The following is a 17,986-nucleotide window of genomic DNA, read 5'->3' on the forward strand; positions in this document are numbered from 1 at the left end:
TCTTTAAAGCAGTCTGTTTCACATAAACCTCGTGGTTTTACACATTTTGATACATATTACAAATTCTGATCACATCTACATACCAGCATATTACATTTTACTTCTCATCAATATAGATAATTACACACATATACATTACATTTTGTCTTTACATGGAATACAAGTATTTACATAATCTTGTAGACATTGCAGATTTTTCAACCAAATTTTGCATTCGCGAATGATGTCATCTGAAATTGGAAAGATTAGACACAACATTTGGATACATCGGCAAACGAGCCCAAGCGCACATATAATAATGGACAAACGTCTAAAGCAACACACTGAAATCAAACCTACAGAATTCTCGCGTTACGAGTGTGTAGCGTGTGTATAAGGCATGGCTTCACGTAAACATGTGTTATACAGTATGAAGTGCATCTAATCCGTTCCTAGGTGATAGTGTTTGGTTGTTGTGTGGTTTTGTGTACCCATCAGTCGGTCATGAATGGTCCTTGACTGACGCTACTATTGTAATGTATTGTATTATATTGAACTGGAGACCTATAAACGACGGAGAGCCTTCGTCCCCGCCGTAGCCTCAGTGGTGCACAACCCCACAACAGGCTAGAGCAGTACACTCACTCCTCCGCCGCCCCACACCGATCTCAGGGTTATTGTGCTGCTTGGCCTCAAGTGGACACCCCCCCCCCCCCTCCCCCCCAGGAACGTCTCACACCAGACGAGTGTAACCCCAATGTTTGCGTAGTAGAGTAATTATGCTGTACGCGTACGCGGAGAAAGTGTTTGCGCAGCATTCGCCGACATTGTGTAACTGAGGCGGAATAAGGGGAACCAGCCCGCATTCACCGAGGCAGATGGAAAACCGCCTAAAAAACCATCCATAGACTGGCCGGCACACCGGACCTCGACACTAATCCGCCAGGCGGATTCGTGCTGGGCCTCCCCACTCGGAAAGCAGTGCGTTAGACCGCAGGGCTAACCGAGCTGGCTACGCTACAGTTAGTCAATTATGTTGTCTCAAAAATATTTTCATCACGCTTGCGTAAATATCATCATAAGATTTGCGTTAAAATTTGGGCTGATGTTGTTTATGTACATTCGACGATGTCGATATCTCTTCTTTCTTCTTCTGCTGCTGGCTGGACAGCTGAAATAGAATTTCTTATGCTACCTAATTTCCTTGCAATAGTGCTGAGAGGTACATGTGTTTTATAAATATACAGTTTACTTATTCACTACTTATAGATATACACTGCTGGCCATTAAAATTGCTACACCAAGAAGAAATGCAGATGATAAACGGGTATTCATTGGACAAATATATTATACTAGAACTGACACGTGATTACATTTTCACGCAATTTTGGTGCATAGATCCTGAGAAATCAGTACCCAGAACAACCACATGTGGCCGTAATAACGGCCTGGATACGCCTTAGCATTGAGTCAAACACAGCTTGGATGGCGTGTACAGGTACAGCTGCCCATGCAGCTTCAACACGATACGACAGTTGATCAACAGTAGTGACTGGCGTATTGTGACGAGGCAGTTGGTCGGCCACCATTGACCAGACGTTTTCAATTGTTGAGAGATCTGGAGAATTCGCTGGCCAGGGCAACAGTGGAACATTTTCTGTATCCAGAAAGGCCCGTACAGGACCTGCAACATGCGGTCGTGCATTATCGTGCTGGAATGTAGGGTTTCGCTTGGATCGAATGAAGGCTAGAGCCACGGTTCGTAACACATCTGAAATGTAACGTCCACTGTTCGAAGTGCCGTCAATGTGAACAAGAGGTGACCGAGACGTGTAACCAATGGCACCCCATACCACCACGCCGGGTGATACGCCAGTATGGCGATGACGAATACACGCTTCCAATGTGCGTTCACCGCGATGTCGCCAAACGCGGAAGCGACCATCATGATGCTGTAAACAGAACCTGGATTCATCCGAAAAAATAACGTTTTGCCATTCGTGCACCCAGGTTCGTCGATGAGTACACCATCGCAGGCGCTCCTGTCTGTGACGCAGCGTCAAGGGTAACAGCAGCCACGGTCTCCCAGCTGATAGTCCATACTGCTGCAAACGTCGTCGAACTGTTCGTGCAGATGGTTGTTGTCTTGCAAACGTGCCCATCTGTTGATTCAGGAATCGAGACGTGGCTGCACGATCCGTTACAGCCATGCGGATAAGATGCCTGTCATGTCGACTGCTAGTGATACGTGGCCGTTGGGATCCAGCACGGCGTTCCATATTACCCTCCTGAACCCACCTATTCCATATTCTGCTAATAGTCATTGGATCACCACCAACGCGAGCGGCAATGTCGCGATACGATAAACCACAATCGCGATAGGCTACAATCCGACCTTTATCAAAGTCGGAAACGTGATGGTACGGATTCCTCCTCCTTACACGAGGCATCACAACAACGTTTCACCAGTCAACGCCGGTCGACTGGTGTTTGTGTATGAGAAATCGGTTGTAAACTTTTCTCATGTCAGCACGTTGCAGGTGTCGCCACCGGCGCCAACCTTGTGTGAATGTTCTGAAAAGGTAATCATTTGCATATAACAGCATCTTCTTCGTGTCAGTTAAATTTCGCGTCTGTAGCACGTCATCTTCGTGGTGTAACAATTTTAATGGCCAGTAGTGTATGTTTATTGCTTAGAATGAAATACTCTTAAGTCTCGATAAGCATAAAGCCCAATGATTATATTTGTTTTTGGGTTCTGCAACAGGTATGCACCAGGATGCGGTATGTTGATAATTACATATGGACCGTCATACGGTGGACGCCACTTCGCGTTGCGCCGCTTTAGTGCAGAAGATTTGTCGTGAGTATGCAATAGCACTTGCATGCCTACCTCGAATTCCTGCTTTCGTTTCTTGCATTAGCATGCTGGGTCAGCGTGGTTAGTGCTTCTCTTACCTTTTCATCATGCGACAGCTGCTGAGGAGAAATCTTTGGCAACGGATCGTTCCGACTATTTGATTCCTTGTGCTCCAACATAAGCTTGTTAGGTGTATAGGTTGTGTCATATATGTTCAGGTTGTTGTGAACTTCTTCAAATAGTGACAAATAACTTACCCAGATATAATGCTGTGTAGGAATATATGTCTTCATGAATCTGTTCAGTTCTCTGAAAATTGGTGCAGTAGGATTACATTGTGGGCTAAATTTCGAGATAAAGATGCAATTAATGCTATTGAACTTTAAGAATTTACGACATTCGTATGCTGTGTAGTACGTAGCGTTGTCAGATAAAATTACCTTAGGTTTTTCCACGTGAGGAATGCAGACACGTGAAATTTATCTGATGATTGCATTAGCAGTTGTAGATTTTATGGCGTACAGCTTAACATGTTTAGAAAATATGTCACAAAATGCTAAAATATACTTCACGCCACCACTACGTGTTGGATGTGGATCACTAATGTCCGTACTTACAGTCTCCAGAGGTTTGCTGGATGGTATGGTATGTAGATCTGTCTTTGAAGATAGGTTCAGAGGTTTATATTTCTGACAAGATATGAGTGTTTTAAGAACATTGTGAATTTTTCGTCTCATGTTAGCGAAATAGCAATATGTGCTAAGTTTTGCAAGGCACTTCTTCATTACATAATGTCCCCAAACTAAGAGTGTGTGTCAGATTAAGTTGTGTTCAGAGTCCTTGGGGATACATACACACCAGTTAGGGCCACCAGGGTGATGACGATAGAATAACACATCATTATATATATATATCAGATAACGGCTAGACAGTGGATGGTCAGGTTGATCTATGACTGAAGTTCTTACCTTGTTCCAGTGCGAATCAGATCTTTGTAAAGCTGCCATATTTCTACACAAATCAATGCAATATTGGTAATATTGCTTATCCTGCATTAGGAGTTTTCTGCAGTCGTTCACATTATCAGGATCAGTGTTACAATCATTCATACATTGTGGAAGACGAGACAAAACATCAGCAATGATGTTGTCTTCACCTTTAATCTATACAATCCCAAATGAGTATTTCTGCAGAGATAAAGCCCAGCGTGTTAACTAGGATGAACTAACTTACATGTTAACAAAAATGTCAGCGCCTGGTGATCTGTGTAAATTTTCGTGTGTTTACCATACAAATAATACTTTAACTTTTTGAAAGCCCAGACAATAGAAAGAGTTTCTAGTTCAATGGTTGAATAAGTACGTTCACATTCACTTAAAGTACAGCTTGCAAATTCAATGATTTTTACGTATTCCTCTTCTCTGTTCTTAACTACTTGAAATAGGCAACAACCTAAGCCACTGCATGACGTATCACACGTCATACAAAAATCTAAACTTAAGTCTGGATGGTGTAAAATGTTTTAATTCACCAATGCCTGCTTAATGTTATCAAAATCTTGCTGGCACTGCTCAGACTAGATCCATACCTGATTCTTCTTAAGTAAATCTAGGATATCCTTACTGTTCAATTGTTGCTGTGACACGAAACGTCGAAAGAAAGAACAGAGTCCTAGAAATGACTTCAGTTGCTTTTAGCGTGTAGGCTCCTGTGCCCAAAATAATACTGGTTGGAATACCTCCTACTATACCAGTATCTGTAGCTAAAACTATTTCATTGCTGGATGAACGACACTGTTTTTTCCTGCAATAGTTCATCAGATAAGCTCTCATCATCATTGTAGCGTATAAATAACAGTGGTTGTTGCATAAAACTATTTGCTGCATAATCATTATGCTGTTCATCAGTGGGTGTATCAAACAGTGATTTGATATTGAAGTCGCCCCCCAAACCATCTTGAGCCACGACCTGGGGCACAGTAGTGACTGTCTTTAGTTTGACGCCGTCGTAACTGGTGCAGGTAGTAATACAGGCGGAGGTGGAGTTTCAGTTGACACTTCTATTATGTTTACATTAGGGTATTGTGTATTCCACTCTCGAATCTGTTGTAGCTTTTGTGGCTGAACACCTTGACTTACCTGCTGACTGGTGGGCAAAGTCCAATTTTGATTTTGTACACGCTATGGCGGCATTTGCCACAGCTCATTGTTGATGTCGTACTGGGGTGGTGGACTAGTATTTTGGTACGCATTACCGTTGTTACAGTTCCAGTTTTGCTGTTGATTTTATACAGGCTGATAATTGTTTCTGTTTTTGTTCCAGTTTTTGTTGTTTCTGTTATTTCCATTATTGTTGGTGCGGTGTCTCTTGTGTGGGTTGTCACTTTGTTGTGTATGATGTGTTATGATTTTTGTTCATAATAGGGTGTGTCTGCTGATTTTGGTACGTGTATTGGTTTGCGGAAGGAAGTTGATGATTTTGCTGCGCTACGTAACCGACAACTTGCTTGCTTGCGCGTTTTGCATGCCACTGACGTAAACATCGTGGCAGCTGTTTTGCCGTGTGGAACGTTGATCCTCACATAACATATCAACAGAATCAAGCAGTCAGAAAATATTCTGCAACATCGTCTGGAATGTGCAATAACTTCTCTTTAATGTTAAAAGGCAATCTGGCCCTCAGTTCGTGGAGTATATCGCGCGTAGCTACAGGTTCATCAAGAAAGTGTCCCATATTCAAATATTTCTCAAAATATCGGCGCAAATTTCCATGTTTAGTACTGAAAGGCTTTGGTTCCACAATTTGTTTCCTATGTCGTTCTTGTACCGACCCTTTCAAATTGCTCACATGTCACGCATATGTCGGCTTCATTATATGCCCAGACAGCTGTTCCACCCTGGATTAAACCTACAACGTAAGAAATTCTCTTTCGGTCACTCTATGCTCTCGGAACGCTTTCAGAAAAGTTACAGGATGTACAGTACGTTTATCTGCCGATGTTTAATTAGACTTTCTTCTTCTTTGGCACTGTAATGTCGATTGCTTTTACTGTAATTATTATAGTGATCGGCTGGTGAATGGAACGGAATGTACTGCACATAAATGTCGCGATTGTAATTAGGTGTCATGTGTACAGTTGCTGTGAGGTGTGTGTTGTGTACGGAGAATACGTGTCATACCTATATTTGTTTTCATTACCGGAGCGAGCACTTTGATTATTAGTATTACTACGCTCCAGTAGAATGTCATAGTTTAGTTGTTTCTGCAGTGGTGCGTTGGATTGAGCTGCCTCAGCTATGACATGTTTATTACTTTTGACAAATTCGGCTAGGTGTCGTGCACAACGACTACACCTTGGTCAAAATATTTATTTTTCAACCCACTCGTGAAATTCTTTATTTATCTTGCCAAAATGTTTGTCAGTGTGTAATTACAGTTCGTCTGTAAGTTGTTTATCCATAGTGTTAACTTTGCCTTCAATTACAGTAATGCGTGATTTTATTGAGCCATGAACTGGGTGATAAGATTTGACTTGAGTGGCAACAGCTTCGGATGTAGCATTTAAATGTGTGACTTCAGTTTGAATATCTTTTACGTCTTTTGTGGTTTTTTCCTGCTGTAAGTTCAGTTCCGAAAATTTTGAGTCAAATTCGGACACTTGGCTGCTCAGTCTCGTGTTAATGTCGTCTACTCTTTCACACAAAGTGTCATCATAAGTTTTTAGTGCTCTTAGGTCAGCCTCAGTCTCATCATGTCACGTTATTAAAACTGTCATGTGTTCGTCAATGTCTTTTTTTGTTTTGTTTTGAGTCATCTGATTTTTGTTTTCAGTCGTTCGCTTGATAACAGCTTCAAAAATGCTGGAAATATTTGTCAACTGAAACTGCTTTGCCCTGCCACGTCTTTTGACTTGACGTCACGGACAATAATGGGCTCTGAGATGGATTTAGCTATTTGGCTAGTGGTCGGCCTATTTATGAAATTTCCGTCACTAAGCATGTTAACAGCTGATTGATCCTTACTACTGGAGTCAACTGTGGAGTCATTGTTAATTTTTTTGTTCAGTGCCCAAGTTGGATTCAGATTGCGTCTGTTGTCTGTCGTGTTCGAATTTTGCTGATTGATTACGTGTTGTCACCATGCTACACGGAATGTATATTGCAAGAAAAATCTTTACTCTCGTTTGAGAATGATTTCATGAAATTAATTCCGTATGGCAACAATGTTGGCTTAACTGAGCAAAATCGTTCAAATGGCTCTGAGCACTATGGGACTTAACTGCTGAGGTCATCAGTCCCCTAGAACTTAGAACTACTTAAACCTAACTAACCTAAGGACATCACACACATCCATGCCAGAGGCAGGATTTGGAACCTGCGACCGTAGCGGTCGCGCGGTTCCAGACTGTAGCGCCTAGAACCGCTTGGCCACTAACTGAGCAAGAATTGCAGTTAATGGTGAAATAATTAACATTAATAGCTGCTTGCAATTTTACGATGCTCATGACACAATTCGGCCATTTTATGCAAATTGTACGACTGTACTGTTGTAACAAACTGTATGATGAAAGGAATTTGGAATACGCGAGCTTGCGCAAAAATGACTGCTACGGTTACGAAAAATTTTGACAAAGCTGGGAAGCAAGTTACAATTACTAAAGCGCTTGGACTAGCGTGCTAATGTAAAAATACGTCTTACCTTGGATCCAAGTACGCAGTGTATATGTCAGGTTTCATTAACTATACCAATGGCTCGTCTTATTGTTTGGTCTTTATAAATATTGAATTGCAATGTCTCATCAGATATGATCCCATTATCCGTGCAACAAAGAAATACAATGTAGGAAATACAATAGAAAGTTCAGACACGAAATCGCTAGTTTGATTTATCGTGGCTTTCCTGTCTGGTTAGAGAATACCAGAGAACAGACAAAAAGTAATAGGTAATGACAGTTGTATGTGATCAGTTTATACAAACTTTGGGCGCTTGACAATGGTTTTTGTGTCAGTACCGTTCATTGTGAGTTTGACCACGAGTGATTTTTATGAAAATATTTCTGTATCGGACTTCGTAGATTAAATAATACCGAAGTTTTGGTTCGAACTGGACCATTGATAACACAGAACCTTTAGCCTTGCCAAGACGCCGTTTAATTGGGACAATTGCTTGCAACATAAATAAAACACAAGATTAAATAATAACACTGTATTCACAAAATATTATACTAAATTAATTACATAAGACATTTACACTAATTCTGTTGTGTGTGCAACTATAAATACGCCAAGTGAGATTGCGTCTCAATAAAATAGAATTCCAGTGGTGTGCCAAATAATTATGTGCAGCGATGGCAGATATGCGGCCGATCAGGACGTCTTCAAGAACGAAAAAGGGTGATGTCTTCTCGGCAAGACAACTGAACTGCGTAATAATTCTAATGTTCCAGCAGTTGCACGTCACAATCGATACAACCGCTTATGTTAATTAACATCTTAAATAATTCTTTATTTATATTCAGAAGTTATATCTATATCTTTGCAATATATCCACGCCCATAGTGCAAATGTGGGCCGGCCGTGGTCGCCGAGCGGTTCTAGGCGCTACAGTGTGGAACCGCGCGACCGCTACGGTCGCAGGTTCGAATCCTGCCTCGGGCATGGATGCGTGTGATGTTCTTAGGTTACTTAGGTTTAAGTAGCTCTAAGTTCTAGGCAACTGATGACCTCAGAAGTTAAGTCGCATAGTGTTCAGAGCCGTGCAAACGTGGCTTTAAAAGCTGCTGCCCAGTGAGGGGTAGTTTTAACACTGCGTGGGTCAGCCTTGCATTCAGACTGCTTGGAGCCATTCTCCGGTGCTACCCGCCACGCCTACAGACTGCACTCAGAGTGGCCGAGCCTTGGTTGGAGGAATGGCGTGTCAGAGTAAACGTCGATAAGTGCGAAGCCGTTCTGTTCACTAGAAAACCGAAGCAACTGCGCAAACACCGCTACTGCAGACCAATAACTCTACATGCACGCCCAATACGTTTCCGCGAGAAAGTCAAATACCTCGGTGTCTGGCTGGACCGGAAATTACTCTGGGGGGACCACATACAACACATGACCAACCCAGCTAGCGCGAGGCTCAAACAGCTCTATCCTATGCTCAACAGGTGTAGCACACTGAACAGAAGGGTGTCGAGGTCCATGTGCGTGACACTTATCCGACCCCTGATGACGTACGCAGCTCCCGTCTGGGGATACGCTGCGCCTACACGCCTGCGCCGTCTGCAGCTCATACAAAACAAGGTACACAAAATCATAAGCAATGCTCCACGATACACACGCATCGCGGACCTTCACCGGGAATACCGACTTGAGACTCTCACGGAGGTAATCCACAAACTCACCACAAGACTATACAGAAACTCCAGACATTCGCAGAACCCGTTTATTCTGAATCTGGGGAACTACGACCAGAACCATAGATGGAAACAAAAAAGACCAAAAGACATACTTGTAAGGACATAACATCTATGGCCAAGCATACGCAAACATAACGGCACAGGCGAGCCCCTGTTAATCAGACGCCATTACTGGATATCCAGCTGAAATACACTGCCGAATAACTGGCACCACACAGGGAAGCCGTACCGTACACTGCAAGCAAACAAGCTCCACACATCCCCCACACAGTGAGATGATCTATGGCCGATCTCCCACTACTGTATAACGATCTTGATTGTTCCAGGAATGTAGCAGCTGCAGCAACTGGGACACATCGCCATCGCTTGTCACGGTAATGATGCATGATACCTATACTAACAAATCCAACCTTGCATGAACTATCGCAGCTAGTAAGCCACTACTGCTCTTACTACCCATCCCACCGTCGCAGAGGTTTTTTTCCCACGGCACGAGCCATGGCACTTTTTTCCCTCTGCTCTTCAAATCGCTACCCTCACTCGCGTTTCGTCCACTATCTATCACCTGATGGACCGTGTTAATGCGTAGTCTTACCCAGACGCACGGACAACATCACAGCCCAGCATCCTGTGATCCACTTACTAGACAACTAACATGTTTACGGAGGTGACAGTAGAACTTTTGGTTTGGTCACCACGTTGGTGCGGGCGTGGAGGGTCCCCATCTCTATTCCGGTGCTACTTGCAACGCTGACACCATTTTTTGATTGTCATGCTGGTTAGGGCACTCCTAACGACTACTTTACTAGCTGCCATTCACTGGGTAATTTTTGGTTGCTGTAACCTCTTTGACAGCGGCAACTCATATTTGGAAACATAGCACCAGTTTGTGAAATCATTAGGCTGACAGTAGCCTCTCTCAGGAAACAGGCACGTCATGACTCAAAAATTTGAAATACGTATGTATCCCAGGAATTAAGTAGGTCATTGGCTAAAACTAGATTTATTCCATGAATTAAGTAGACCATGGGCTAAAAATAGCGCCCACCAGTCCTAGAACAACGTACACAGCCAAAGGTGGTCAGGGGGCATACCTACTTAGTCCCAGGACTGGTGGGCACGTACGAGGTGCATTCAAGTTCTAAGGCCTCCGATTTTTTTTCTAATTAACTACTCACCCGAAATCGATGAAACTGGCGTCACTTCTCGATGTAATCTCCCTGCAGACGTACACATTTTTCACAACGCTGACGCCATGATTCCATGGCAGCGGCGAAGCCTTCTTTAGGAGTCTGTTTTGACCACTGGAAAATCGCCGAGGCAATAGCAGCACGGCTGGTGAATGTGCGGTCACGAAGAGTGTCTTTCATTGTTGGAAAAAGCCAAAAGTCACTAGGAGCCAGGTCAGGTGAGTAGGGAGCATGAGCAATCACTTCAAAGTTGTTATCACGAAGAAACTGTTGCGTAACGTTAGCTAGATGTGCGGGTGCGTTGTCTCGGTGAAACAGCACACGCGCAGCCCTTCCCGGACGTTTTTGTTGCAGTGCAGGAAGGAATTTGTTCTTCAAAACATTTTCGTATGATGCACCTGTTACCGTAGTGCCCTTTGGAACGCAATGGGTAAGGATTACGCCCTCGCTGTCCCAGAACATGGACACCATCATTTTTTCAGCGCTGGCGGTTACCCGAAATTTTTTTGGTGGCGGTGAATCTGTGTGCTTCCATTGAGCTGACTGGTGCTTTGTTTCTGGATTGAAAAATGGCATCCACGTCTCATCCATTGTCACAACCGACGAAAAGAAAGTCCCATTCATCCTGTCGTTGCGCGTCAACATTGCTCGGCAACATGCCACACGGGCAGCCGTGTGGTCGTCCGTCAGCATTCGTGGCACCCACCTGGATGACACTTTTCGCATTTTCAGGTCGTCATGCAGGATTGTGTGCACAGAACCCACAGAAATGCAAACTCTGGAGGCGATCTGTTCAACAGTCATTCGGCGATCCCCCAAAACAATTCTCTCCACTTTCTCGATCATGCCGTCAGACCGGCTTGTGCGAGCCCGAGGTTGTTTCGGTTTGTTGTCACACGATGTTCTGCCTTCATTAAACTGTCGCACCCACGAACGCACTTTCGACACATCCATAACTCCATCACCACATGTCTCCTTCAACTGTCGGTGAATTTCAATTGGTTTCACACCACGCAAATTCAGAAAACGAATGATTGCACGCTGTTCAAGTAAGGAAAACGTCGCCATTTTAAGTATTTAAAACAGTTTTCATTCTCGCCGCTGGCGGTAAAATTCCATCTGTAGTACGGTGCTGCCATGTCTGGGACTTATTGACAATGAACGCGGCCTCATTTTAAAACAATGCGCATGTTTCTATCTTTTTCCAGTCCGCAGAAAAAAAATCGGAGGCCTTAGAACTTGAATGCACCTCGTACTACTCTTGTAATGCTTACTGATTACTAATAAGTGTACCGAGAGGCATTTGTCGTTTTTCGTTTCACCGTGAAACTAACAATGGCTGTCCCTCCCACCCTACCTCCAGCGTAGGTCCTGGGTGTGCTCAAGGTCTGTAGAAACAGGTACATTCTTGGTAGATATAAAACAGTATCATTTTTATTGAAGATTTATTTAAATATTGTAGCACTTAAGGAGACATAAATTTTCATGTCGTATCGTATGTGTGAATTAAGTTCACTGTGAAATATTTTCACGAATAAATTATTTTTAACTTTCTGAAGCACAAAGCGCACGAAAAGTGATGACTCTTCAGTTTCCATACTCTCCACTGAATACTTCCACGCTTCTCTGTATCTGCTCTTAGCATAGCAGTAGCTCAGATCGCAGGTTACAAAAACAACCTGAAAACGTATTTTACACTTTTACACACATAACAGCATACAACTATGAACAGTAAAGTAAAACACTTTTCGGCAGTAGACCTGTAGATCATACACAGTTCTCTTCTCCAATAAGTAATATCCTTTACAGTAGCTTTTCCTGTAAAGTGCAGAAAGGGCAGATAGACGTATGGGCCCTTTTCTAGGAGTGGCTTCACTCGCGTTTTTCTTGCTTCAGCTGCGGAATTTTTGAGTCGTCTGGACGGAGCTAGGTGGTTCCGTGGCTTTCAGGTGAACTCACCATTCGTACTCAACCATTCCTTTCAATGGCGTATTTCTTTACACCGCACGCTGTGTCCACAATGTGTCCGATTTGTCGTCGAAAGGACATTTTCTTGATCGAAGGTTGCTTTTGCTGCAGCTCCACGTCTTCCTTTGGCGTTGTTCCATTGGCCCAAGGCTGTCTTTCACCGGAGGCGAATATTCCGTAGAAGATGGAACCACAGAAGTAGATTGTGCTCGAGATGAAAAATACAACTCGCCATTCGTCCTTCGTCTGTAAAACAAGAAGGGAAGAGTATCACACTTGTGTAACGTACTATTTTTACAAAGACACAATATCTGTATGCCCCATGTATTGCAGTACGAAGTTACTTTGCTTTTTAGCTATTCTGCAATATGTTGTTGTTGTGGTCTTCAATCCAGAGGCTGGTTTTGATGTAGCTCTCCATGCTATTCTATCCTGTGCAAGCCTCTTCATCTCCGAATAACTACTGCAACCCACATCCCTCTGAATCTGCTTAGTGTATTCATCTCTTGGTCTCCCTATACGATTTTTACCCTCCGCGCTTCCTTCCAATACTAAATTGGTGATACCTCGATGGCTCAGAACATGTCCTACCAACCGATCCTTTCTTCTATTCAAGTTGTGCCACAAATTCCGCTTCTCCCCAATCCTACTCGGTACCTCCTAATTAGTTACCTGATGTATCTATCTATTCAGCATTCTTCTGTAGCACCAGATTTCGAAAGCTTCTATTCTCTTCCTATCTAAACTACACTCCTGGAAATGGAAAAAAGAACACATTGACACCGGTGTGTCAGACCCACCATACTTGCTCCGGACACTGCGAGAGGGCTGTACAAGCAATGATCACACGCACGGCACAGCGGACACACCAGGAACCGCGGTGTTGGCCGTCGAATGGCGCTAGCTGCGCAGCATTTGTGCACCGCCGCCGTCAGTGTCAGCCAGTTTGCCGTGGCATACGGAGCTCCATCGCAGTCTTTAACATTGGTAGCATGCCGCGACAGCGTGGACGTGAACCGTATGTGCAGTTGACGGACTTTGAGCGAGGGCGTATAGTGGGCATGCGGGAGGCCGGGTGGACGTACCGCCGAATTGCTCAACACGTGGGGCGTGAGGTCTCCACAGTACATCGATGTTGTCGCCAGTGGTCGGCGGAAGGTGCACGTGCCCGTCGACCTGGGACCGGACCGCAGGACGCACGGATGCACGTCAAGACCGTAGGATCCTACGCAGTGCCGTAGGGGACCGCACCGCCACTTCCCAGCAAATTAGGGACACTGTTTCTCCTGGGGTATCGGCGAGGACCATTCGCAACCGTCTCCATGAAGCTGGGCTACGGTCCCGCACACCGTTAGGCCGTCTTCCGCTCACGCCCCAACATCGTGCAGCCCGCCTCCAGTGGTGTCGCGACAGGCGTGAATGGAGGGACGAATGGAGACGTGTCGTCTTCAGCGATGAGAGTCGCTTCTGCCTTGGTGCCAATGATGGTCGTATGCGTGTTTGGCGCCGTGCAGGTGAGCGCCACAATCAGGACTGCATACGACCGAGGCAGACATGGCCAACACCCGGCATCATGGTGTGGGGAGCGATCTCCTACACTGGCCGTACACCACTGGTGATCGTCGAGGGGACACTGAATAGTGCACGGTACATCCAAACCGTCATCGAACCCTTCGTTCTACCATTCCTAGACCGGCAAGGGAACTTGCTGTTCCAACAGGACAATGCACGTCCGCATGTATCCCGTGCCACCCAACGTGCTCTAGAAGGTGTAAGTCAACTACCCTGGCCAGCAAGATCTCCGGATCTGTCCCCCATTGAGCATGTTTGGGACTGGATGAAGCGTCGTCTCACGCGGTATGCACGTCCAGCACGAACGCTGGTCCAACTGAGGCGCCAGGTGGAAATGGCATGGCAAGCCGTTCCACAGGACTACATCCAGCATCTCTACGATCGTCTCCATGGGAGAATAGCAGCCTGCATTGCTGCGAAAGGTGGATATACACTGTACTAGTGCCGACATTGTGCATGCTCTGTTGCCTGTGTCTATGTGCCTGTGGTTCTGTCAGTGTGATCATGTGATGTATCTGACCCCAGGAATGTGTCAATAAAGTTTCCCCTTCCTGGGACAATGAATTCACGGTGTTCTTATTTAAATTTCCAGGAGTGTATTTATCGTCCATGCTTCACTTCTATACGTGGCTCACTCCATACAAATACTTTCAGGAAAGAGTTCCTAACACTTAAATCTATACTCGATGTTACCAAATTTCTCTCCTTCAGAGACTTTTTTCTTGCCACAGCGAGTCCCCATTTTATATCCTCTCTACTTCGACCATCATCAGTTATTTTGCTCCCCAAATAGCAAAACTCATTTACTACTTTAAGTGGCTCATTTTCTAAGCTAATTCCTTCAGCATCGCCTGATTTAATTCGACTACATTCCATTACCCTCGTTTTGTTTTTATTGATATTCACCTTATACCCTCCTTTCAAAACACTGTCCATTCCGTTCAGCTGCTCTTCCAGGTCTTTTGCTGTCTGACAGAATTACAATGTCGTCAGCAAACCTCAAAGTCTTTATTTCTTCTCCATGGTTTTTAATTCTTACTCCAAATTTTTATTTTGTTTCCTTTACTGCTTCCTCAATATACCGATTGAATAACATCGGGGATAGGCTAGAACCATATCTAACTCCCTTCTCAAACATTGCTTCCCGTTCGTGCCCCTCGACTCTTGCCACCTTCAGAATTTGTAAAAGAGTACACCAGTCAACATTGTCAAAAGCTTTTTCTGAGTCTACAAATGCTAGAAACGTAGGTTTGCCTATCCTTAATCTATATTCTAAGGTACGTCAGTATTGCCTCGCGTGTTCCAACTTTTCTACGGAATCCAAACTGATCTGCCCCGAGGTCTGCTTTTACCAGTTTTCCGTTAGTTTGTAAAGAATTCGTGTTAATATTTTGAAACCATGAGTTATTAAACTGATAATTCGGTAATTTTCACACCTGTCAACACCTGATTGGAGTTATTATACTCTTTTTGAAGTGTGAAGGTATTTCGCCTGTCTGTTACATCTTGCTCTCCAGATGGAAGAGTTTTGTCGTGGCTGGCTCTCCCAGGGTATCATTAGTTCTAATGGAATGTTGTCTACTCCCGACTTAGATCTTTTAGTGCACTGTCAAATTCCTCACGCAGTATCATATCTTCCATTTCATATTTTTCTACGTCCTCTTCCATTTACATAATATTACTCTCAAGTACATCGCTCTTGTATAGACCCTCTATCTACTCCTTCCACCTTTCTGCTTCCCCTTCTTTGCTTAGCATTGATTGCCCATCTAAACATTTGATATTCATACTGGTGTTTTTCTTTCCTCCAAAGGTCTCTTTAATTTTCCTGTATGCAGTATCTATCTTACCTCTAGAGATATATGCTTCTACATCCTTACATGTCCTCCAGCCATCCCTGCTTAGCCATTTTGCAATTCCTATCGATCATATTTTTGAGACAATTGTATTCCTTTTCGCCTGCTTCATTTCTGCGCTTTCATATTTTCTCCTTTCATCAGTTAAATTTAATATCTCTTCTGTTAGCCAAAGATTTCTACTAGCCCTCGTCTTTTTACCTATTTGATCCTCTGCTGCATTCACCATTTCATTTCTCAAAGCTACCCATTCTTCTTCAACCCCTGTACTTGTCAACCCTTCCCTAATACTCTTTATCCCATTTCCTTAAATTCCCACATTTTTGAAGTTTCTTTAGATTTAATATACAGTTCATAAGCAATAGATTGTGTTCAAAGTCCACATCTGTCCCTGGAAATGTCTTACAATTTAAAACCTTGTTCCTAACCTTCTGTCTTACCATTATATAATCTATCTGAAACCTTCCAGTGTCTCCAGTCCTCCTCCACGTATACAACCTTCTTTTATGATTCTTAAACCAAGTGTCAGCTATTAAGTGATAGCTATTAAGTTATACGACTAAAAGTGTATCACTGGTGTACATGTGAAGTGTAGCAGAGCGAGGAAAGAGTGTGGCGGTACTCACCCTGTTAGGCACGATGTAGCCGGTGAGTATGGGGCTGATGATGCCCGGGATGGTGCCTGCAGTGTTGGCCATGCCCATCAGAATGCTGGCGTACTGGGGCGCCAAGTCCAGGTGGTTCACGCTGCAATAACGAGGCCGGTCAGTCTCAGCACAAACAGAAGAAAACAACAGGCAACAGACACTCCTCCAAAGGCATGGTGTGGACCATTCCGCAGCGAAACTGCAAGTTACTGTAACATGTTGTGCAAATATCCACAGAGGGACCACACTGTTGGCGCTACGTCACTGGAAACAGCGATACCTGTAAAATATCTAGAGATAACCGACTGCAGCGATATAAAGTGAAACAAGGACATAAATCTAGTTGTATTAAAAGTAGATGTCAAGCTGAAATTTCCAAGGATATAATTTTCCACATTAGAAGCAGCTTACAGAACACTGATTCAGCCCAATCATTATTGTAACTTAATCCTTACCACAAAATTTATTGTGGAGACACAAGGTCCAACGATCGTGTTTCTTTTGGTTACGGGATCGTTTAGTCGGTGCGAGAACGTCATCGAGAAGTAGATTAAATTCTAGTGGGAGACGCTACAAGAAGAACACTCTGGTTATGGAAAAGTTAAATACTGGATTTCCGAGAGCTTACATTGCAAGAAGAGTCGGATAACATGTTATTTACTTCCACACACATCTCGCAAAACGAACACGTAAATCGAAGGAATTGGTCACTGCCAGCCGTTCTTCCCACCCTCCATTCATACACCATCTAGTATCTTGGTTGGTACAGATGTAGATGCTGAAAAACAAATATATACGAGACCTCAGTTGTCAGTAGAGCTTTATGGAGAGAACGATTTAGGAAGGTTATTGTATGAGGTTTGATTGGTTGGTTGGTTGATTTGGGGAGGTGGGGGGAGGGGGGATGGGGGGGAGGGGGAGGGCACCAAACAGCGAGGTCATCCGTCCCAATGTATTAGGTAAGGAAGTCGGCCGTGCCCTTTCAAAGGATCCATCCAGCATTTGCCTGAAGCGATTAAGGGAAATCACAGAAAACTTAAATTAGAATGGCCGGACGCGGGTTTGAACCGTCATCCTCCCGAATCCGAGTCCACTGCGCCACCTCGCTCAGACGTCTGAGGTATGATAATTTATTCAGACTACCTATTTCGACTTAAGAACCCATTTCCAAATCGTTATTGAAGCGCCTTAGCTCATGTCACCGAAAATGGTACAACCAACGTACACTCCTGGAAATGGAAAAAAGAACACATTGACACCGGTGTGTCAGACCCACCGTACTTGCTCCGGACACTGCGGGAGGGCTGTACAAGCAATGATCACACGCACGGCACAGCGGACACACCAGGAACCGCGGTGTTGGCCGTCGAATGGCGCTAGCTGCGCAGCATTTGTGCACCGCCGCCGTCAGTGTCAGCCAGTTTGCCGTGGCATACGGAGCTCCATCGCAGTCTTTAACACTGGTAGCATGCCGCGACAGCGTGGACGTGAACCGTATGTGCAGTTGACGG

At 44.2% G+C, this 17,986-nt stretch overlaps 1 protein-coding gene across 2 annotated transcripts in view; it reads right to left on the minus strand.

The window, feature by feature from the left end:
- Positions 1 to 11,862: 11,862 nt before the first annotated feature.
- LOC126191522 (vesicular glutamate transporter 1-like) overlaps positions 11,863 to 17,986 on the minus strand; it is a 143,423-nt gene continuing 137,299 nt past the window's right edge. For both annotated transcript variants that reach the window (XM_049932421.1, XM_049932419.1), the window contains 2 exons: positions 16,455 to 16,575; positions 11,863 to 12,646 (listed from right to left, as the gene is read on the minus strand). In XM_049932421.1, coding sequence (XP_049788378.1) covers positions 12,401 to 12,646; positions 16,455 to 16,575 — 367 coding nt within the window. In that variant the 3' untranslated portion in view covers positions 11,863 to 12,400. The remainder of the gene's footprint in view (positions 12,647 to 16,454; positions 16,576 to 17,986) is intronic.

Source organism: Schistocerca cancellata, chromosome 6 (assembly GCF_023864275.1).
Source record: "Schistocerca cancellata isolate TAMUIC-IGC-003103 chromosome 6, iqSchCanc2.1, whole genome shotgun sequence".
In the NCBI taxonomy this organism is placed as follows: domain Eukaryota; kingdom Metazoa; phylum Arthropoda; class Insecta; order Orthoptera; family Acrididae; genus Schistocerca; species Schistocerca cancellata.